This window comes from Sapajus apella, unplaced genomic scaffold (assembly GCF_009761245.1).
Source record: "Sapajus apella isolate SASKATOON/1434 unplaced genomic scaffold, GSC_monkey_1.0 scaffold139, whole genome shotgun sequence".
Classification (NCBI taxonomy): Eukaryota; Metazoa; Chordata; class Mammalia; order Primates; family Cebidae; genus Sapajus; species Sapajus apella.
In genome coordinates this window covers 3,247,366-3,269,906 of record NW_022437079.1, presented here as the reverse complement: position 1 = coordinate 3,269,906, position 22,541 = coordinate 3,247,366, and the positions used below count along the sequence as shown (strand labels likewise).

General features: G+C 41.9%; 1 protein-coding gene and 1 long non-coding RNA gene across 5 annotated transcripts in view; both read left to right on the top strand.

Moving 5' to 3' along the window:
* Positions 1 to 22,541, top strand: part of ABHD2 (abhydrolase domain containing 2, acylglycerol lipase) — a 114,072-nt gene that overhangs the window by 48,420 nt on the left and 43,111 nt on the right. For all 4 annotated transcript variants that reach the window (XM_032263909.1, XM_032263911.1, XM_032263910.1 and 1 more), the window contains one exon: positions 20,147 to 20,322. In XM_032263909.1, the coding sequence (XP_032119800.1) occupies positions 20,147 to 20,322 (176 nt within the window). The remainder of the gene's footprint in view (positions 1 to 20,146; positions 20,323 to 22,541) is intronic.
* LOC116540408 lies at positions 4,537 to 9,366 on the top strand. The gene is made up of 2 exons (XR_004264425.1): positions 4,537 to 6,287; positions 6,600 to 9,366. It is a non-coding gene; the product is annotated as an uncharacterized LOC116540408 (long non-coding RNA).

The window sequence follows — 22,541 nt, the reverse complement described above, 5'->3', positions numbered from 1 at the left end:
ATACAGCTGCTATTATTGCAGCTATTTTAATATTACTAGCTAGATCAGTTGTACAAATAGCAAAAGACAAAATGTACACAAAGGTCACACAAACACATCTGAATGTCAGTAGGACTTCAGTGGGTAAGTGGGTAAAGATGTGCCTAGATAAATTCCACAAAAGGAAATACATGTAATAAGTACCACATAATGTTAAGACTTGGTAACAGTGAAGCTTTAAAATATAAAATATTGTTTGATACTCAGAGGAAAATATGGCAGTATTGTCAAAATTATATTAAATTGGATGTTGTATTAGTCAAAGTAGACTAGTTGATACTATGGTAACTAATTACCTCTAAACCTGCACATCTTAAAACTACAAACTCATGCTACATGTTTATTTCAATGGGCAGGAGGGCTCTGCTGATTATCATCCCACCAGGACCCCAGCTGATGGAGGTGCCATCTCAACACGTGTTTCCGTGATCACCACCAAACCAGGAAGAGCAATGACACACCTCACACACTGACTCTTAAAGGCTGCTACTGGAAATGGCATTTGGGCATTTCCTTTCCCATTTCATTGGTTTGGGCATCCAAGGGAGAGAATACAGTCATGGGTTCTTAGTTTCTGTTCTTTAAGGTTCTGGACAATAAAGCCCCTTCCTCATCCCTCTCTTTCACTTATCACTAGAGACAGAAACTAAAAATCATGGCTTCAGGCTGCTAAAAATATAAAACAAAAGAAACAGAACCATAACAACAAAATAAGGCAGGTTGGACAAGCTTGCAAGCTTCTCCAGCCCATAGCCCACAGGCTCCATGTGGCCCAGGACAGCTTTGAGTGTGGCCCACACAAATCTGTAAACTTTCTTAAAATATCATGAGTTCGGCCGGGCGTGGTGGCTCAAGCTTGTAATCCCAGCACTTTGGGAGGCCAAGGCGGGTGGATCACGAGGTCAAGAGATCGAGACCATCCTGGTCAACATGGTGAAACCCCGTCTCTACTAAAAATACAAAAAATTAGCTGGGCATGGTGGCACGTGCCTGTAATCCCAGCTACTCAGGAGGCTGAGGCAGGAGAATTGCCTGAACCCAGGAGGCGGAGGTTGCGGTGAGCCGAGATCGCGCCATTGCACTCCAGCCTGGGTAACAAGAGCGAAACTCCGTCTCAATTAAAAAAAAAAAAAAAAATCATGTGTTCTTTTTGTGATTTCCTTTTTTGTTTAGCCCATCAGCTGTCATTAGTGTTAGTGTATTTTACCCGTGGCCCAAGACAATTCTTCCAGTGTGGCCCAGGGAAGCCAAAAGATTGGACACCCTTGACTTAAAGCAAGGTTCATGCCCATGCCTAACTTCAGAAGCAGCACACACTTACCTATGTCCAGAGGAGGAGAGCATAATCAAGGCCACAGGCAGCAGCCTGTGTCACTTGGACCTCCTTCCTTTTGTACTTCAGTCCATCTCTTCTCATCGTTCAATGCCTTTGTCTTACCTCAGGACATTATCAGCTTTCACTTGGAAGAATGCAATAGCTTTACCTCCATTCTCTACCCTTTCTAATTGATCTTACAGGCCACCAAATTATCTTCCTAAAGCACAAATTGATAATGCCATGCCCCTGCTTTAAACCACAGTGGCTCCTCGCTGCCTTGTAGGGCAAGGTCCAGTATCAGCCCTCACCCCTTCTTCCCCATATTCCTTGTGTTCTAGACACATCAGATCTCTCCACATTTTCTCATGTTGCGTGTTCTCTCTTGCCTATGTCTTATACTCACAATGACTTCTCCCTGGAATCCCTTCATACCTCTACACGGCCTCTTTATTTGAGAGAACATAATCACCCGCTCTCTGATGAATGCTTCCTGGACATTTGTGGTTTTCTTCTCTGTTGTCTGATAGCATCTGGTGTGGCCTTAGGATCTGGGACTCAGCAGAGAGGTGAAGGGGTAGGATGGGAAGCCCTTCCAGAGGGGAGCAGGCACAGGGCCTCCTCAGTGCTGTGTCCAGGAGAAAGCAAAACTGGTTTCTGACTATTGAGATACTCACAGGTCCCCTGGAGTTTGGAGACAAATGGATGATTGGCACATAGAAAACTAAGCTAATGAGGAACTGATAAAAGTGATAACTTGAGAGAAAATAAAAAATTTCACAAAAATGAATACAACATATGACTTCTTTGTGGCTAATATCTCTGTAATTATAATATTATAAACACTGAAAATTCACCGAAAGTGTTGGTAGAACAGTGTTGAAAAGAATGGGGGAGGAGAATATGTATGTCTTAGGGGAGATGTAAGAGAGCTAGCACCTTCCAGAGTAGGAAGTTCAACAAGTTCTGTTGAAAACTGAAATCAAAGAACGGGCATAAGCAGGGCATTGAGAAGCAGAGGCAAGTGTGGGGTGATAGGGAAAACTAAAGGAGTTAAAAATAGTCATCTCTCAGGGGCAGGAGTCATGAGACAGACGTGGCAGCCTGTTGGAATTTTTAAACAGAAGCTGAAAAAAATGAAAAAAAATCAAGAAAGATAAAAACAAAATATGTAAAGATATTTTGCTGTCATTGTTTATTCTAGTAAAAATTGGGAATAGCATCCAACAATGGAGGCAGCAGCAATTTAATGCAGGGGAAAGAAAGTGAGCTGTCAGGTCAGACAAACACAGAATTCAAATACAGGGTTGGGTGTGCAGTAGGCTGTTGGATACTCAGTTTCTTGTCTGTAAAGGGGGTCCTAATAATAAGAATTGCCATAAGGGATAAATTGAAAGATGTAGCTTGCCCATAGAAAGGGCTAAATAAATGTTTGCTCCCTCCCTTAACTATAGCTAATAAGCAGGATAGATTTTTATGCAGACATTCAGAATTTAGTGTGCTAATTATCTATAAAAATAGGGGTTAAGTGAAAAAAGCAGAAGTCAATTATATATCTCTGCCTGAGCATCACTGCTACAACTATGTAAATACTCTGTTTTCGGATAGATACAGATGAAACCAAAATGAGAATATTTTTGTAAGGCTTGTGAGGATGTGGGTGGTTTTTAAACTTCTGATTTCTTAAGCTATTTCAAACTGTTACGAAATTAAGAGGACTCTGAATATGCATTTCATCCTTCATAGCTTTGAAAGCTGTTATGTTGTTTATTCGTGATAATAAGTATAAGCAGTGACACCAGCAATGTCCTTTGCATTTGTCCTTTATATGTAAAGAGAGGTGGGCTTTGCTTTAGTAGAACTTTCTAGAACATGCTTATCTACATGATTTTGTGGCACTCTCTCACTGTGTGGACAAGATTAAGGTCTGGTGCCTAAGCTGGCTTTTCTCAAAGATGGAGTTGTTGACCATTTGAGAAAATGTTTTCCTATACTCACATGCCATAGCGGAGGGCTGCCATTACTACAGGGCTAACCTGCAGCCATCAACAGTGGCTTCTGTCAGCTTTTGTAACTGTATTCCTCTGATGGAAAGCTCTAGGGCAGCTGCATCATTTCTTTCCTCTTACGTTTCTGCTCAAGGCTCACTCTGCTCAAGAAGCCTAGCTTGTTTCATCAGTAGTTGTTTCATCAGCCAGTAGAACCTGTGACCTTGTACCCTCCTTCCGTGTTACCCTGTCAGTGGGCTCTTATTTATCCTTCCATCTTTTCTTTGTGAAATATCACTCAGAGATTTGTCCATGGGAGTTGTGAAAGAGCTTCCTCCATTTATGTCTTGGCTGCTTAGGATTCCATAAACAAACATAGTTTGTTTACCCAGTCTCCTAGATGGAGGTTTCCTTTATTTGTAATCTTTTGCTTTCACAATGTTGCACTGAATGTTTTTGTATTTTCGTCACGATGTGATGCGCACATATCAGTGTAGGATAAACTCCTAGAAGTAGAATTGCTGGGTCACTGGGGATGTTCATGGGAAATTTTGTTAGCTGTTGCCCTCAAGCCTCTCCCCATGGGAGTTATTACACTTTTTGATATTTGCCAATCTGACAGGTGAAAAATGTTTTCTTACTGTGGTTTTAGTCTTTCTTTGATTAAAGAGACTGTATATCTTTTTATATTTTAGAACTCTTTTTATTTCCTTTTCTGTTCACTGCCTTTTGGTAGCCTCTGACTGTTTTTCTGATGGTCACTGGTCTTTTTCCTAATCATTTGAGAGTGCTCTTTATGTACTAGGGAAATTAGCCCTTTGTGATATGAATTGCAAATATTTGTTCTTGGTTTGTCATTTGTCTTTTGACTTTGCCCATAGTGATATTTGCCTTGCATAATTTTTTTTTTTTTTTTTTTTGAGACGGAGTTTCGCTGTTGTTGCCCAGACTGGAGTGCAATGGTGCGATCTCGGCTCACCGCAACCTCCGCCTCCTGGGTTCAAGCAATTCTCCTGCCTCAGCCTCCCGAGTAGCTGGGATTACAGGCACACACCATCATGCCCAGCTAATTTTTGTATTTTTAGTAGAGACGGGGTTTCACCTTGTTGATCAGGATGGTCTCGATCTCTTGACCTCGTGATCCACCCGCCTCGGCCTCCCAAAGTGCTGGGATTATAGGCATGAGCCACTGCACCCGGCCGCCATGCATAATTTTTTAAAATGTTTGCGTAATTAAATTTTTCTGTTGTTTCTTTTGCAGCTTCTGGGATTTCTGGTTTCCTTAGAAAGGTCTTATTCACTACAAGATTATTTTTAAAAACCTAGAATTTCTTCTACCATGTGAATGATTTCATTTTTATTTTGAAATGTTTGATCCTTCCAGAACTTATCCTGGTGTGAGGTGTGGCTCCAATATAATTATTTTCAAGGTGGCTACCCTTTGTCCAACACTATTTATTAAGCAATCTATCTTTATCCCATTATTCAAATGCCACCTTTTTCACCAACTAAATTTCCTGGATATATTTAGGCATATGTCCAGTCTTTTGTGTTCTGCTAATGATCCTGAACACGTCCCATCAGCAGACTACAGCTTTGTACCGTGTTTTGCTGTGGGCAGTGGCGCGGTGCTCATACCCCAGTATTACTTGTTTTCATACTTTTCTTGGCTATTATAGCTGGTTCAGTTTTCCAAATGAACTTTAGAATGCTTGTTTAATTCCAAATATAAACATCTTATTATTTTTATTGTGTATCTGTTAAGTTTATAGGTAATTTAGGGAAAATTGACATGTTTGTGGTGCTGAGCTTTCCAGTGCAAGTTCATTTATTCAAGTCTTTTAAGCCCAAAAGAGCATTATAAAAGTTTCTTACCTCCTTTTCATGATTGTGAATTCCCTGGGAGCAAGAATGGAGTCAGGTTTTCAGTATGGCTTATTAGTAATGATCTGTGTAATTACTGACAAACATAATTTTTATTAAATATTTTTAGAACCCATTTTCTTCTAACATAATTGCTTGCCATTTTGTGTGGTGTTTTCTGCACATCAAAGAAAGGCAAGATGTGGTACAAATGCTGATGTCAAAAGTCAGCATTTTAATTCTTACAGTCATCTCTTGATCAGTGTGTTCTTTATTTTTAATAAAAAGTTGTATTTACTTAGAAGCATTTCGAATGTCAGCAAAACAGCTGCAGCTTTTTTTTTTTTTTTTTGCAATTACAGAGTGGTATTCAGTTAAGAGAAAAACAATTATTTTGTATAAGCTGCATTGGAGACAACTGAAGATGAAAAACTACCATCCCCATAGATAATTAATTTGTGCCGTGCACCAACAAGAACCTGCTTTAAATTTCCATGCCAATTTACAATGCCTATACTGTACTAGGCAAGGTTAGTGGCTATTGAAAATACCATCAGGACAGGGATATCTGAAGACACATTCGGTAGTGTGTTAACTATACAAAAAAGACCCTGTACCATTTAAAAACAACTTATACAGCCTTACATTTCAATTTTTTCCTTTAAAAGGAGTGAGTTATGTACAAGGGGGTTAAATGCTTTATAGACAAGAAAAAAAGCTACACTAGAACCAACTTATTCATCATCATCATCTTATCTTCCTCCTCCCTCCTCATCTTCATCCTCATCTTCCTCCTCTTCCTTCTTTTTCTTGCATTTTTCAGCCTTGAAAACTCCCTTTTTTGCTGCAGCAGGCTTTCCTTTAGCTCAATATGCAGCAATATTCTTTTCATATTTTTCCTTCAGCTCACAGCCTTTTCTTTTCATAAGGCTGCTTGTCATCTGCGGCAGTGTTACATCACCAGTGGACAGGCCAGGATGTTCTCCTTTGATTTTTGGGCGATATCAGGAAGAAGGCCGAAGGAGCCCTCTTGGGTGCATTGGGATCCTTGAACTTCTTTTTCTGTCTCCTCTTTAGGAAAGGTATAGGTTTTTGGCCGGGCGCGGTGGCTCAAGCCTGTAATCCCAGCACTTTGGGAGGCCGAGGCGGGTGGATCACGAGGTCAAGAGATCGAGACCATCCTGGTCAACATGGTGAAACCCCGTCTCTACTAAAAAAATACAAAAAATTAGCTGGGCATGGTGGCATATGCCTGTAATCCCAGCTACTAAGGAGGCTGAGGCAGGAGAATTGCCTGAACCAGGGAGGCGGAGGTTGCGGTGAGCCGAGATCACGCCATTGCACTCCAGCCTGGGTAACAAGAGAGAAACTCCGTCTCAAAAAAAAAAGGAAAGGTATAGGTTTTCATTTCTCTTTCATAACGGGCCTTCTCCGCCTTTCCCATATCTTCACATTTTCCTTTCTCTTTAGCAGACGTGGTCTTCCACCTCTCTGATCTCTTCTTAGAAAACTTTGAGGCATTGACTGAAGCATCTGGGTATTGCTTCTTATGCTCCTCCCGACAAGTTTGCACAAAAAAATGCATATAATGACATTTTCCCTCTTGGCTTCTTAAGGTCTCCCTTGCCCATGTTCTTTCTCCTCAGTGAGGCAGAGTCACCCAGTGCCCATCTGGCCCTCACTTGCCCCGGTGCTGTCTCTGTGGAGCTCAGTGTACTGCAATGGCTGTGAGAGCGGAAGCCAGGTGCAGCGTCCTCACTCTCTCTGCTCTCGCTCCAGACAGCACAGCTCCTGTTCAATTAGCGTGTTCTTAAAAGAGCATTCCGTGTAGATAATCCAGAGGCTTCACATTTAGACATTTGACTTTTCCCCCACTAGGAATAGTGACAAATATAATGTGATTTTCCAGCTGTGACTTTCCCTCCCCCATAACCCTGGCACAGATTTTGAGGTAGCCTTAGGCTGAGAAGTAGCCAAAAGGCAATACTGGGTTGGGGAAAGAGCAGACCGTTGGCATCTATTTGTGTGTCCTCCAGACAGAGAGAGGTGACCAGGCAGATGGGGACAAGGCACGGGCGTTCTGTGTGCTGAGCGTCAGCGTGCATCCTGTTTGGTCAGCGTGGAGTGAGTCTGGGAGCTTTGCACTTAGCACTTTGGCAGCTCAGGTCTGGGAACGGTGATGCCTTCTCCTAAAGTTGGGTCACTAACATTTGGCTGTTTGCAGGATTAGTTCTCTAATGATGACATTTGTCAGATGGCACCCAGGAGCTTCTTAGTAAACTACCCCCCCACTTAAAGCATGGTGTCAAAACCGGGCTGAAATGCGACCTGAGGAGAGAGGACTGTGCTTTAGTCTGTGTAGGGAGTGGCAGTCCTGCATGCTGTTTGTGGAACAGGAAGATAGTGGGATCAGCTGCATTTAACATGTGGATACAGCTCTGAGAGGTGTTAACTGGTTTTCTTTAAACTTTAGAAAGGCACATTTATTTTTCCTTTGAGCAAAAAAGTACAGTTTCTTTTTAAGTGGTTGTATTGTAACTTATGGGCCTGTTCTCCTAACATTTATGTTTTATAGCTTGCATGATATGCACAAAAGGTCATAGATGTGCCAGCTTGGCCCAGTGGCCTCCGTCCTGTATTTGGAAACCAGTTACAGGAACGGAAGAGGATTGCTCTTTTGTGTCCTCAGGCCACTTTTGGTCATTTCAGGCAGAATCAGTCTCTGCATTGGAATTTTCCTCTGCAAATCCTGCAATTCAGGAATAGAGCATTTAGCAACAACAGTGAAAATGTGATGTGTGACAGCTGTGGAGAAGAATTTGCCTCCAGTGAGAGGAAAATGCTGTGTTCAAAGCGGATTTCTGATGAGCCTATTAATGGGTGTTTGGGAAGCTGAATATGCCGTCGCCATTTTGAGATAAAAGGTCCAAGGTGTTTGTTCCTGAAGCTAATGAGGAAGCCGGTGTCCGGCTTCAGGCTTGCCTCCCAGCAGGACTGGTGAGATTGCATGCAGGGTCTACACCACATCTGGCCTTCCTGAAAAGAAGGGGCTTCCAGTGGGGGTGGTGTCCTAGTGGAGAAGGGTGAGGCCCCGTGGGGTGGGCTCACGAAAGACCTGCTGTCCATCTGCTGGCTTCAGGTCAGCCAGGCTGGGGGTTAAACAGAGAGGCCAGAAAGGAAACCAGAGGTGCCTGTGGTGGCAGCAGCAGCAGCCCTGGCTTCCAGGCCTGTGAAGCGCGGAGGCTCTGGCAGCTCAGGATCTGGGATAGGAACTGACAAAATGTTCTCCTAAACTCTGGCCCTTCCTGGCTGTCCTGCCTTCCCTGTGTGCACACACATGCCTGCACATATGCACACACAGGAGGCCCAGAGCTCAGTTTTCAGACTCATGGAGCTGACACAAAGCCTCACTCCCAGAGTTTCCCTCACCACTGATACCTGTCCTTACCCATGAAAGTAGGGTAAAAATGTGTCCCCAAATCAGACACCTGTCACTTTTCTAGAAGCACTTCCATTCTCTCTTGCTCTTGCTGTCATCACTCTCCTGGATCTCATTATCTTTGGGGAGATATTCAGTATGATTTTATTAATATTCTAGCTTCATCTTAGAAATGATCAAATGTGAATATTCAAATTAATTAGCCCCTAGATATATCTTCTGCAGAAAAAAACTCCAGTAACAAGAAGTCAGTTATAGTTGTGAAAAACATGTAGAATGAAAGCCGTGGTTTTTTGTCAAAGACATGTGAAGACCGAAGTAGAGAAGCTCCAACAAATTCAGTTATCAATTTGAAGAAACATTATTTAACATAGACTATGTTGACAGTTGATCAGAGAGGAGAAAATAGGTACAAAGCTGTTATTTTAACTTCTGGTTGGGGAGTTGATGAGGCTTGAGTGTGATAAAGTAAGGAAAGCTTTGGACTGAATCAGAGACCTGTCCTATAATCCTAGCTTTTTTTTTTTTTTTGTCCTCATCTTTAAAATGGGGATGATACCATTGCTCAGAATTGGGAAGATGAAGGTAGAAGAAGTTCCAGGCAGGACGACTCACTTCTATAATCCCAGCACTCTGGGAGGCTGAGATGGGTGACTGCTTGAGCCCAGGAGTTCAAGACCAACCCTGGCAGCATAGCAAGACCCTATCTCTACAGAAAAAAAAAAAAATTAACTGGGCATGCTGGCATGTGCTGGTGGTCCCAGCTACTCAGGAGGCTGAGATAGGAGGATTGCTTGAGCCTGGGAGGTCGATGAGCCGTAGTTGTACTACTGACTCCAGCCTGGGTGACAGAGTAAGACCTTGTTTCTAAAAATAAATAAGTAAATAAATAAACCAGAGACATGACTCACCCAACTCCTAGCGCAGAGATTTGGTGCTCAGAAATGTCCCTACTCTGTGAGGTCATGGCACTGAGTGAGACTGGTACTTCTCAGCCTTGTGATTGTCTCCCCATAGTATCATCCGCTTCTGTCCCTCTGATCCATTGCCCACTCCTCCTGTCTGTGACGGTAGCTGCCTGTGTATTCATCATGCATCCTACCTTCAGATTATGAAAGCTATCGAGGGGGCACTGCGTCCTGCTCTGGTCTCTGTATGCCTCACAGCACTTGTATTTGTTGAATTTTATTAAACCAATATGTAAGAGCCAAAAGAAAATATAGGTAGAGGCAGCTTAGTCCTGATAACATCTTTGGTTCGCCTCAGGTGCCGGCAGCACACTCATGGTTGGGTAAGCACAGTCCGTGCTGTCACTTTCGAAACAAATCTGTTTGTCAGAGTAAAGGTCATCTTTTTTTCTCAGTGGACAAAATATTTTTTTCTGAGATGAAAAATTTGCTTTTCTTCCCTTGAATGTGTGTATTCAAGTAAGCAGAGTGGAGGGCCTGTGGAGATGAGTGTTCTCCCTGGAAACTGAGGAAACATCCATCTTAGCCCCTGACTTGAATCTGGCCAGAGTATCAGCATACAGCCAGCAAAGGACATCACTAGCCGCCTGAGTGTGCAGTTGTCTTGGGGGACCATGTGGCAGGACTCTGTAGACCTGATGGAGAACATTTTGTTCTTGGAAGGGCTTCCCAGGATGATGTGACTCCTCTGCGTTTTGCCTCTGTCGCTGAAGAGTCCCTTTGGACTTGGGTTTTGCAGAAAGAGAGGGGAGTCTGCAGGCAGAGTATAAAGGGACACAGCTGGGTTTGCAGAGCTGAGCAGCCTGTGTTCGGAACAGTCAGGGCCTGTGGACTTGTGAGGCTTCCACTCACATGCTATGTGAGCAGTTCTTTTCCTCAAGTTCTAGGGAAAGACCTATGGTACTGACATGTTATAGTCACGAGCTCTGCAGAAGACAGCCATTCATTCTGCTGGATGACCTTTTAAATAAACCTCTAGAGTGAGTTATAGGCAAATACCGGAGGTGGCTGTCCATGCCTAACAGAATCTGGCAAAAACACTCCTCGGTGCTGGAAGTTCCCTCGGCAGGGGATAAATATGCATTTCTTTCTTTTTTTTTAACGTTACAATATAGTTAGCTATTACCTTGATGTGCTTTCTAATATATAATGGAGTTACAGATTACATTTAACTTTTGCAAATTCAAGTCTACACGTTAAGAGAGAGACCCCACACATACACACACATAGTACATACACCACCTTATTTGTGCTGACCCTTCTGCCACCTCTGCATTCAAAGCCTCAGCATCACCTCTGGTAGTACCAGGGCATGTGTGTCTCTCCTGCAAAAGGGAACATCTTGCTGTATGTTCACATTTAAAGACGTGTTTTTGTTTTCCATTTCCTTTGTTCCACAACATGGCCTTTACTTCAAGCCACCAGTGCCATCTGTGCTTACCCTCACCCCAGCCATCTTCCCAGCACTGGAGGAGGACTGCTTTGGCTCCCCTTGCTCAGAGACAGTGTGTCCGTCTAAGGGATGCTCAGGGCATAACTTGATTATAGCTGATAGTTTAGTTTGACCTTTTTTTTTGTTGGACAGAGTCACAGTCTGTCACCCATGCTGGAGTGCAGTGGCGATCATAACTCACTGCAGCCTCGACCTCCTGGGCTCAAGTGATCCTCCTACCTTAGCTTCTGAAGTAGCTGGGACCACAGGCATGTGCCACTATACACAGTTAATTAAAAAAATTTTTTTTTTTTTGCGTAGGTGAGGTCTTTCTGTGTCACTCAGTATAGTCTCGAACTCCTGGCCTCAAGCAATCCTCCCACTTGGCCTCCCAATTTTCTGGGATTACAGGCACGAGCCACCACACCCAGTCTGATAATTTCACCTTTTAACTTGAGAACCAAGCTGCGGGTGAGATGTGACCCTGCTATAAAAACAGAATGGCCAGGTGTAGTGGCTTAACGTCTGTAATCCTAACACTTTGGGAGGCTGAAGCAGGCGGATCTCTTGAAGTCAGGCGTTCGAGACCAGCCTGGCCAACATGGTGAAATCCCATCTCTACTAAAAATACAAAAACTAGCCAGGCATGGTGGCTTGTGCCTATATCCCCAGCTACTCAGGAAGCTGAGGCGCGAGAATCACTTGAACCTGGGAGATAGAGGCTGCAATGAGCAGAGATCATGCCATTTTACTCCAGATTGGGCAACTCTGTCTCAAAAAAAAAAAAAAAAGTTAAAGCAGGAAGAGAGAGTTTCTCCTGAGTGATTCTCCTTTGTGGTGACTACTGTGAGTTTTTACTTGCCTGAGCCCCAGAACTTGGTCTCTTTACCCTTTCTCCTGTTTAATGCCAGCTTCTGGCTTGGAAGCCCACGTTCACCAGCTCCTCAATAAATAGATCTCTATCAGGAATATCTACCAGGGAGCACCACGCTTCTGAAAAGCCCCTAGTTCAAGATGACCTTTAAAATGGCTGGCACCAGAATAGATACATGCTAATTTGATAGATTTTTAAAGGTAAAGACTGGCTGTTGACTACTCCAGATATGTTCAGTCTCATTACATTGGTTCTAGATAACTAATATATTTAAAGATGACTAATAGACTCATAAGAGTCTCTGGAATGAAAGTGTCTATCTGTCCTCATTATGTCTATTTTATCATCCAAATAAGAGCTGGACACAGTGGTGAAGGCCCCACTTGAAGTCTCAACCCTACTCTCAATAGCGGTGTGAATGTGGCCAAGCCATGAACTCCCTGGCCTCAGGGTCCCTGTGGGAAAATGGGGTTAACAATATCTGCTCATTTCACAAAATTGTCATTGAAGGCAAATGAGATCATGTAAAAAAATACTTTGAAAAACTATGAAGTGCTGTATAGATAAATAAAATAACAGTTTTATTTATTATGCTGTGTTCAAAGAAAAAAGATAAATTCTTAATGCTAGAGCCACTGAGATTAGTTCCTCAAACATCCTTGACTTCCTTTGTTAAAGAGCTTGGGAGAACATCCTTAATGTGTCTTAAGTTGCAAAGGGAGAGGCCCCGGGTTTCACTCCAGGTGACGTAATTTATTTGCTGTAGTAAAATTCCAGTGGCATTTGCCTTAGCATGTATCTCATTCTTGCAGCCAAATTAGAGCATGGCAACTATTTCCTCCCATTCTTTTTTTCTCTGTGAAAGGATGAGCCTTATTCTTGCCTTGTTATGGAGAAGCCAGACTATTCAGAGGACCTCCACGGAGCTCCTCAGCAAGTGGCCTGCTCAGCCTTCCCCTCCACAGCCCCTGAGCCATCACCGCATTTGGGATCTTCTTCCCCATCCACTTCGTTACTTTTTAGCTCATATCATTGCATTTATTGGTCTCAAGTCTCTTGTCTTGGGTTGGGCTTGGAAGGAGGAACATGCAGGAATGGAGTACAGTCGGATTCTAGCCACTTGCATTTCCATTGAATGCAGGAGGGGTTGAACCCAGTGACATTTTGAATATAAATATTTTCATCAGACTTAGGCTAACATGAAAGAATTTTCTTTGAGGAAATATTTTCTGAAACAAGTCTACTGAGCCAATTTGATTACATGATGAGTTTTTTTTTAATACAATACTGTTAAATTTTATCTTCATCAGGGTTTTCATTTAAATTCACTACAAAGACTTGAGTCATTAATCTTTTTTTTTTTTTTTGTCCATGTCATATATTATGACTATAGCTTCTGCTATAGCAATTTCTCTTGTGGCATTTAGTTCTACCTTGTCCAGTTCTCTAAGTTAAATTTTAGAGGTCTAAATGTTTTTAGACCTGGATTCTTTTATCAATTTTTAGACAATCCCGGTACTCAGTTATACCACATGCAGTTTTAACTATTGCCAGTTTCATTATGAGTTGATTCATTGAACGAGCCATTGGGAGATAAACAGGAGACTGACTTTTGACGGGTTTTTGTGTGGCGTGGGGAGATACTACTCCTGATGGTGTAAAAATCACATCATCTCTGGAGTAGCCCCCTGGGTTCTTTCCCGGATCCTGCCCTCGTTTCAAGCCTGGTTCTCCAGTCTCTTTTCCACTTAGTGGACACCCCAGTGTCCTTCTGTGTACCCCTTTAGTAAGTTAGTCAGAGTTGGGTTTTGTTGCTTTAAGCAATGCAGCCTATCTGATAGAAACTTAAAATGCCAAGGAATAGCTGCTGATGGGCATTTGGTTCACTGGAAAGGACTTGGCTGCAACTTGCTGAGAGGTGAGGACTCAATCTCCGACAACAGATCCTAAACATCTATTGTGTGCCAAGTCCCGTGCTAATTTGATAGAGAAGTACTAGGGAGAACCAAAGGAGATAACAGTGAAGTCTGAGTTTAATCACTAGTATAAAATAGTTTGCTTTATAGCCAATGGACTTAGATACCGTAAGGAAGAATTGGTCACCCACTGATTTTAAGGCAAAGATGAGCATCAGTCAACTTTACTTTTTCAACTCTCTTTTTATTTTTATTTATTTATTTTTTAAATTGTACTTTAGGTTCTGGGGTACATGTGCGGATCATGCAGGATTGTTGCATAGGTACATACGTAGCAAGGTGGTTTGCTGCCTTCCTGCCTTCCTCCCCCCATCACCTATATCTGGTATTTCTCCCCACGTTATCGACTCTCTTTTTAAAACACCAGCAACTATCTGTCCTTGCCTACATGAGCATCATTTGCTTAAAGACGTGTGTGTGTGTGTGTGTGTGTGTGTGTGTGTGTACATACGTATATGTATGAAGGGCCAGACCCTTGTGGTCTTTCTCACTGAGCAGTTCTGTTAGTAAGCCAGATGTTGATTTAAATAGACTCAGAAGGCTGGGCGTGGTGACTCACGCCTATAGTCCCAGCACTTTGGGAGGCCAGGGTGGGCAGATCAAGAGGTCAGGAGATCAAGATCATCCTGGCCAACATGGTGAAAGCCTGTCTCTACTAAAATACAAAAGATTAGCCAGGCATGGTGGTACACACCTGTAGTCCCAGCTACTCGGGAGGCTCAGCAGGGGGAATCACTTGAACCTGGGAGGTAGAGATTGCAGTGAGCCGAGATTGCACCACTGCACTCCAGCCTGGTGACAGAGCAAGACTCTGTCTCAAAAAAAAAGGCTCAGAAGATAAGGACAAGGTGGCCTCTATATTTTGTTGTGGCCTAGCCTGTTTGGTAGTAACAAACATTTATTAGCCACTGGCCACAGCACATTGGACACGATACCGCGTGGATTAGTAAAGAAGTGGAAGTCATTGTTCCTACTTTCAGGGAGTTAAGGGTAAAACATGCCTGGATGCATCAACTTAAGAATAGCTTTTTAAAATGCAGACAGAAAGACATGCAAATTAGGGTAGTAAAAATGGAATATCCTGTAAAACATGAAGGCAATAAAGTTTTACTATGGAATTTAATGGAGAGATATGTTTTTGGATGGGACACATCAGTATTTTAAAGGTGTCAATTATCTCCTAGGTAATATATATTTGGTGTGTTTCCAATCAAAAATACAAAAATTTTTATGGAACTAAACAAACTAATTATGTAATTCATCTGGAAGATAAAATGCTGAAATCTGCCGAGAAAATTTTGAAAAATAACAAAGGCAACCTGCACTATCAACAATGAGAAAGTAGCTCATAAAGCTGTATTACTTAAAGCAGTGTCATACTGGCATATGAATAGACAAATAGATCAGTGAGCTAGAATTGAGAATATAGAATTAAACCTAAATATTTAACTGAGAGCATGGTGTCTCTTTAAAGATGTCAACTGAAATCCATAGGGAAAGGATAGACCGTTTATTTGCAAAGACAATGAGCTAATCTGTCTGGAAAAAATGAATTATATCTTCCCTTCACGTCATTTTATAAAAGTAAGTGGATTTAAGGTTAATATGTTTTTTTTTTTTTTTGAGACGAAGTTTCACTGTTGTTACCCAGGCTGGAGTGCAATGGTGCCATCTCGGCTCACCGCAACCTCCGCCTCCTGGGTTCAGGCAATTCTCCTGCCTCAGCCTCCCGAGTAGCTGGGACTACAGGCGTGCGCCACCATGCCCAGCTAATTTTTGTATTTTTAGTAGAGACGGGGTTTCACCATGTTGACCAGGATGGCCTCGATCTTTTGACCTCGTGATCCACCCGCCTCGGCCTCCCAAAGTGCTGGGATTACAAGCGTGAGCCACCGCGCCCGGCCTGGTTAATATGTTTTTTAAAACTATAGAAGTAGTAGAAGGAAACGTTGGGAAGTATGTTTATAATTGGGTAGTGCAATAGCTCTTTTTAAACAAAATACAAAACACAAAGGTTTTAACAAAAATAACCCAAATCTATTGTATAGTTTAACTTTATCTTATATAGTTACATAAATATAAAAGATATTTTTGTAATCTTAAAAGATATTTTTAACAATAAAAGATTAAAAACTAGGGTCTGGCGCAGTGGCTCACGCCTGTAATCCCAACACTTTGGGAGGCCAAGAGGCCAAGAGGAGCTGATCACCTGAGGTCAGGAGTTTAAGACCAGCCTGGCCAACATGGTGAAACACTGTGTCTACTAAAGTAAAAAAATCTGCCGGGAGTGGTGGCACATGCCTGTAATCCCAGCTTCTAGGGAGGCTGAGGCAGGAGAATCGCTTGGACCCAGGAGGCAGAGGTAGCAGTGAGCCAAGATCACACCATTGCACTCCAGCCTGGGACAAAAAAAGAGACTCTATCAAAAAAAAAAAAAAAAGAAAGAAACTGCAACATAAGATAAAGTTAAAATATACAATAGATTGGGAGAAAATATTTTTAACATATAATAGATAATGGCTTACTATAGGGATAATAAAAATAATACTTATAAATCAATAGAAAAATATAATAAAAAAATAGACAAAGGCTATGAACAAACAATTCACAGAAGAGAAATACAAATGAATAAACACATGAATCGGGGAAATGCGAATTCAAACAAGCAACTTTTTTTCAGCTATAGATTGGATCCACCTTAAACACAGGTTGAAACAAGATACCCGTTTTTTGCCCATCAAAGTGTCCAGAATGTGAAAGATTAATAATGTCAATTGTTAATGAGGGTGAGGAAGACAGGCACTTTCATTAATGTAAATGGACCCATCGTTTTTAGAAGGCAACCTGGCAGTATCTACAAAATGTAAAATACACACACCTCTCAGTTCCATCACAGTGTCTTCTGTATGCCCTCTCATCAGGCTTCCTAGGAGGAGAGAGCAAAAACTGCCATGTTTCTTAAGGGCCAGGCCTAAATTGGCATGGCAATCCTTCTGCCACCTTCTGTAACCCCAGACAAGCCACAGGCCAGTCCAGATCACAGGGAGAGAATCTGGCTACTAGCAGAAGATGGAATATGTGGAATGATCGGCAGCTATATTTTCAGAAAAACTACCACATAGATAGAAACAGCATATTGCTTCATGTACCACTTTAGCAGCATTTCTTCGGTGTTTGTTTATATAAATTTCAAAATATTCTATTGCTTTGATACATATTTCCTTCCCAACCTAAACCATGAGACTGGGCACCTATTCATTGTTTTTTGTTTCTTGTGGCTGTAAATAAGTTATATAAACAAACAATTATACATTGAACCCCACCATAGTACATGCAGTTTAAAAATTTAATTTCATAAACTCTGATGTTGTATTATGAAGTTAATTAAAAACAGTGTTTTATCAATAGGTGGTATTATAAAATTAAACCTTGTGAGACTTCCACTGTTTATAATTGACCTTACATTGAACTGAGAAAGTCCCAAGTGATTCTGAGGCAATTGATCCCTAACACACACACACACACACACACACTCTTGAAAAATATTGCACCCCATTCTGAGAATGGGGTTAGGTAGACTGGAAAGTGGACAGTAGCCAAACGCCAATCATGTAATAGCTGAATTCACATTATTATGGCACATATTATTTTTCAATATATATCTGTATATTTTAAAAACATTTGTCCTTTTAGATTTACTAAGTGTGTCTATATTCTGTTCATTGAAGCAAATCTCCCCTAGGTGTGTAATATACGTCCAGTGCTCTGGGGATAGAGCTGGAGGTGAATGAGCAGTGGGAGGGGTTTGCTTGAAAAGAGCTTCTAAAGTAATCCATCCACCTGGGTGCTGGGACAGAGCTGTGCACGGAGAGGGGGCAACTCCTCCAGCAACCTGGCTGGAAGTGAGTCCTGAAAAACAAGTAATAGCCTGGTCCAAAGAAACACTGGGTGTGAAAGAGCATTCCAGTCAAAGGAGACAGCTTGAGCAACGACTTCTCAGATAGAAGTAGTTCAACACCATGTGCACCTGTTCTGGCTGAAGCTGGGGCTGGTGGTTTAGGTTTGTTTGAGCTTAGGCAGAAAGTTAAGTGAGCACAAGGGTGTAGATGGCCTCCTAGGCCAAGTGAAGACCCATGTAGTGCCGGGCAGGGGCCAGGCTTGTGTGTTGAGATCATCCCTCCATTGACAGGTGGATGATGGATTAGGTGAGAGCAAGACTAGAGACTAGGAGGCTGCCAAGACTCTGAGGAGATGACTAGACCCTAAACTGGGAATGTGGCATCAGGACGGTCACATGTGTCATCATTATGTGTGAAATCTGTGAATAGCCAAAAGGAAATTTTACTTTATTCTTTCGTTCTGTTTTCTGAGATTGTATTCTAAACATGATCAGAAGGTAGGCATATGAAATTTACTCATTCTTCTGACATTTTTAAGCTCAGCATATTTCCATTTTTAATTTATATTATAAACAAAATTTTCTTTAAACTTTCCTCCAGGAGTGATCAAAAGTTTGATTTCTTGGATAGTCTTCCCTCTATGCAAAACTTATTATCTAACTTGGCAGTCTGAAATCCTTTATAAATTCTGTAACTAAATCTTACATAGTGTTCAGTTGTCCAATTGACATTTTTATAAGTTTGCTTTTTGTTACTGTCATAATCCACTCAGCTCTTATAAATGCCTTTGCCCGCTTTCCAAATGCCATGGCTTATGCAGTGATATTTGCACCTGAGGTGTTATGCTGGCAAGTGGCTTCATGTCCTTAAGGTCTTAAAATACCTCTCCTCTCTCCTTCCCTGCCCTGAAAAGGAAGCTTGTCTGGGAACTGGTTTGCTTAAGGTGGTAGCTTCACTTCTCTTAATTTTGTGTAGATGTAATTAATTACACACACATACAAGGAGTAAATCAAAGAAGGGTTTTGGGGATCATCTGGTTCTGAGAGAAATGATAGGCAGGAATTGACAAGTAGGTTAAGGTAAATCCTTAATAAAACACTCACCACTGCCATATAGTACAGAGGGAAATGATGCCACTACCATTTAATATTATATAACTCCAGTTTATATAGGATACGAATCCTGGACAACCATCAAGCTTAGGCCAAAAGCCATGGAAGAGAAACCAGCAGCAGTTTCAGTAAATGGAGTCATCTTGTACTGTGGTTGTAAACCATAATCATTTCTGGCCGGGCGCGGTGGCTCAAGCCTGTAATCCCAGCACTTTGGGAGGCCGAGACAGGTGGATCACGAGGTCAAGAGATCGAGACCATCCTGGTCAACACGGTGAAACCCTGTCTCTACTAAAAATACAAAAAATTAGCTGGGCATGGTGGTGCGTGCCTGTAATCCCAGCTACTCAGGAGGCTGAGGCAGGAGAATTGCCTGAACCCAGGAGGCGGAGGTTGCAGTGAGCCGAGATCGCACCATTGCACTCCAGCCTGGGTAACATGAGTGAAACTCCGTTTCAAAAAAAAAAAAAAAAAAATCATTTCTTAGTTGTAATTGGAACATCTTCTCTTCCCAGTAATTAACTATTTGTGATTCTTGCATTTCCTACCAACGCCTAGAGTCACTCTGTGTTTTTACAATGGACAGTTGTCAGCGAGGCTTCATGCCTTGCTTAGGCTAACAAGCCTTTATCCTTAATCAATCCAGCAAATATTTACACTGCACTGCCCTTACAGCACATTCTCTGGAGCATACAGTGGTGCCCTCACCCCACAAGGCACTTACGGGCTCTTAGAGGAGTTTGCAGCCCTTCCCAGCATAACTGAGAGCAGCAGGTTTGGCTGATGGAGTAACCGCTGTAGCTGTAGCCTGTCTTGTTAGGGAAAGAAGTGAGCATTTCATGAGCGTAGGCGCTGTGCTATTTCATGTACATCCACTCATTTAATAATAAGCTAACCTGTGAAGTTAGAATGTGTTCCAAATGTATCACTTGCTTTTTATTCTATATTAGGGAAATAACCCATGTTGAATTACTTAACAGTTACCCTAAATTGAAATCCTCTCTTTATATACATGTCCTGGTTGATTTCTAAAGCTAATCTGATGCAGAGTATATTAGTCAATGGGGAAAGGCGGTAAATCATGGCACGGATGTAACGTAATAAAAACCTCATGTTTATGTTTTGTGTGCAGAATGTGCGAGGAAAAAACTTAAATAGGTTGAAAGACTTTTGCTAAAAGATTTTTCAGAACATTGCTCAAGGAATGTACAGAAAATTGACTTCCCTTGTCCTTTCTTTAGATACATTCCACCGTTGATCTGGGGGAAAAGTGGACACATCCAGACAGCCTTGTATGGGAAGATGGGAAGGGTGAGGTCGCCACATCCTTACGGGCACCGGAAGTTCATCACCATGTCTGATGGAGCCACTTCTACATTCGACCTCTTCGAGCCCTTGGCTGAGCACTGTGTTGGAGGTGAGCTGCTTTAGGTTGTGTAATTGGGCCATCATGCGGAGGAGGAGCCCTAGTCGGTGGAGAGCACAGCACGGTGTGAACACTCATGCCACTGACTTGGCCCATGGCTTCGGGGAGCTGTTGGACAGCATAGCATGAATACTCGTGCCACTGACTCTGCCCATGGCGTCAGGGGCTGTTGGACAGCATGGTGTGAATACTCGTGCCACTGACTCCACCCGTGGCGTCGGGGGCTGTTGGGAAGTCTGCCGGCATTCAGCGCTTAGGAGCCACTCGCAGTTAGCTTCAGCGTGTATTTGCCAGTCACCATGTAAGGCTCTTCAGAACTCACTGTAGAATAGTTTTTAATCCTCTTGTGAAATAGGGAAATTTGATGTAAGGGGATTAGGGAGTGCTTGGAGCCCAGGCACCCCAGGACCAAGCCTCTGGGTTGATGACAGCAACAGAGGCCAGACCGTTCTCAGTGCTTCATATGTACTGTTACCTCCTTTAATCCTCAACACTGTGAGGCTGGTATTTACTATCGCTGTTTTACTGATGAGGAAAGTGAAGCTCGGAGATGCAGTATAGGCTGGCGCTTGTTGGATAGCAGTAGATAAAAAGGATGTCCAGTTCCCTTTGCTTAGCTTTCCCTGGACAAAAAGACACATTAAGGTCATTATCTATCATGCAATGGTCTAGGACACCTAATTTCTGAGAAACAACTGAAATTTTCATTGCTGCTGGAATTTGGCGTTGTTCTGTCTAGCCTGTACAGTAAGCATTCATTATAAAATGTTTCATAATGAAGACTTTTGAGGAAGTGGGGTTAGGTGCATGCATCTGTTTGAATGTTATTTCTACCAGAAGAGAACATGTCTTTTGCATTCTGTAGTATTCAAAAGCACCTAGTTTTTTTGTGTGGTTTTTCTTATTGTTGTTGTTTTTGTTGTTGTTTTTTTAATAGGAGCTCAGTATTTATTTATGGGTAAACTCCAGGAAACATATTAGATATTTAAAGTGGCTAGAACTGCTGAGTAGCTGGTGAAGAAGATTTAATTGGTATTCCCTCTGCCTGGAATACTGGTCCCCAGACCTTCACATGGCAGCCTCCTCCTGTCATTCATGTCTCAGCTCAAATGCCACCTCCTGAGGGTCTGTCCCTAACTCCCCTAACTAGTGTCTCCTCAGTAAATTCATCTTGCCTTCCTGCTCTAATTCTTCATGGTAGCTTCTACTCTCTAAACCTATTTGTGTGCTTGTGTATTATTTATCTGCTAGAATGTAGGAATCCCTGGAGTCCAGAATAGCTGGCTTCTAATAAACAGTCATGGAAGGGATGAATAAATGAACAGGCGAGGAGCTCACATTGTGTTTATAAATCTGTAGCTGGTCTTTCCAATATTTATTTATCCACCATACCCAGTTAAATATTTTCTTCCCCTTATTTCTAATGCTTTTTCTTCTTCTACCACTAAAGCACAAAGTTTAGTTTGACCATCTGCTCTTCCTACCAAGACCAATATGGGAAGTTGAAAAGGGCAGAACAGTGATTCTCCCTTTTATTTGCTCATGATTTTCTGTCACTCCTGCCCTCAGAAATGATTGACAAAGGTGATTCTGGGGAAGGCAGTACTTATACCTAAGACGTACGCTGAGAAAGCAGCCCTTTTTCCCCTTTTCTGATTTTTTTCTGACTATAAAAGTAATAAGAAAATCCACATTTTCTCATTTTAGAAAACATGGATAATACATTTAAAAAAGAATCACCCACAATTTTACCACCCAACATATATTGTTAATGTTTTGCTCCATTTTCTTATAGTTCTATGCATTATTTTTCCAAAATTTGAATTATCATACATTATATTATAAAGACTTTCCCATGTCATTAAAACTGTAAAAGTCTTCAAAAACACAATTTTAATGATTACTCAATATTCTACAATGTGGTCATACCTTAATTTAACCATTCTTCTCTAGTTGGGCATTTAACTTATTTAACAGCTTTGTCACTATCAATAATTCTATCATCCTTCATCAGAAAATTCTAGGCAGAATTTCAAGAATTGGAATTTACTAGGTCAGAGTTTATTCATTTTATAAAGAGATGGAGTCTTACTGTGTTGCCCAGGTTAGAGTAAAGTGTCTGTTCACAGATACAGTCATTGTGTTCTACAACCTTAAACTACGGGGCTCAAGTGATCCTCCTGCCTCAGCCTTTCAAATAGTTGGAAGAC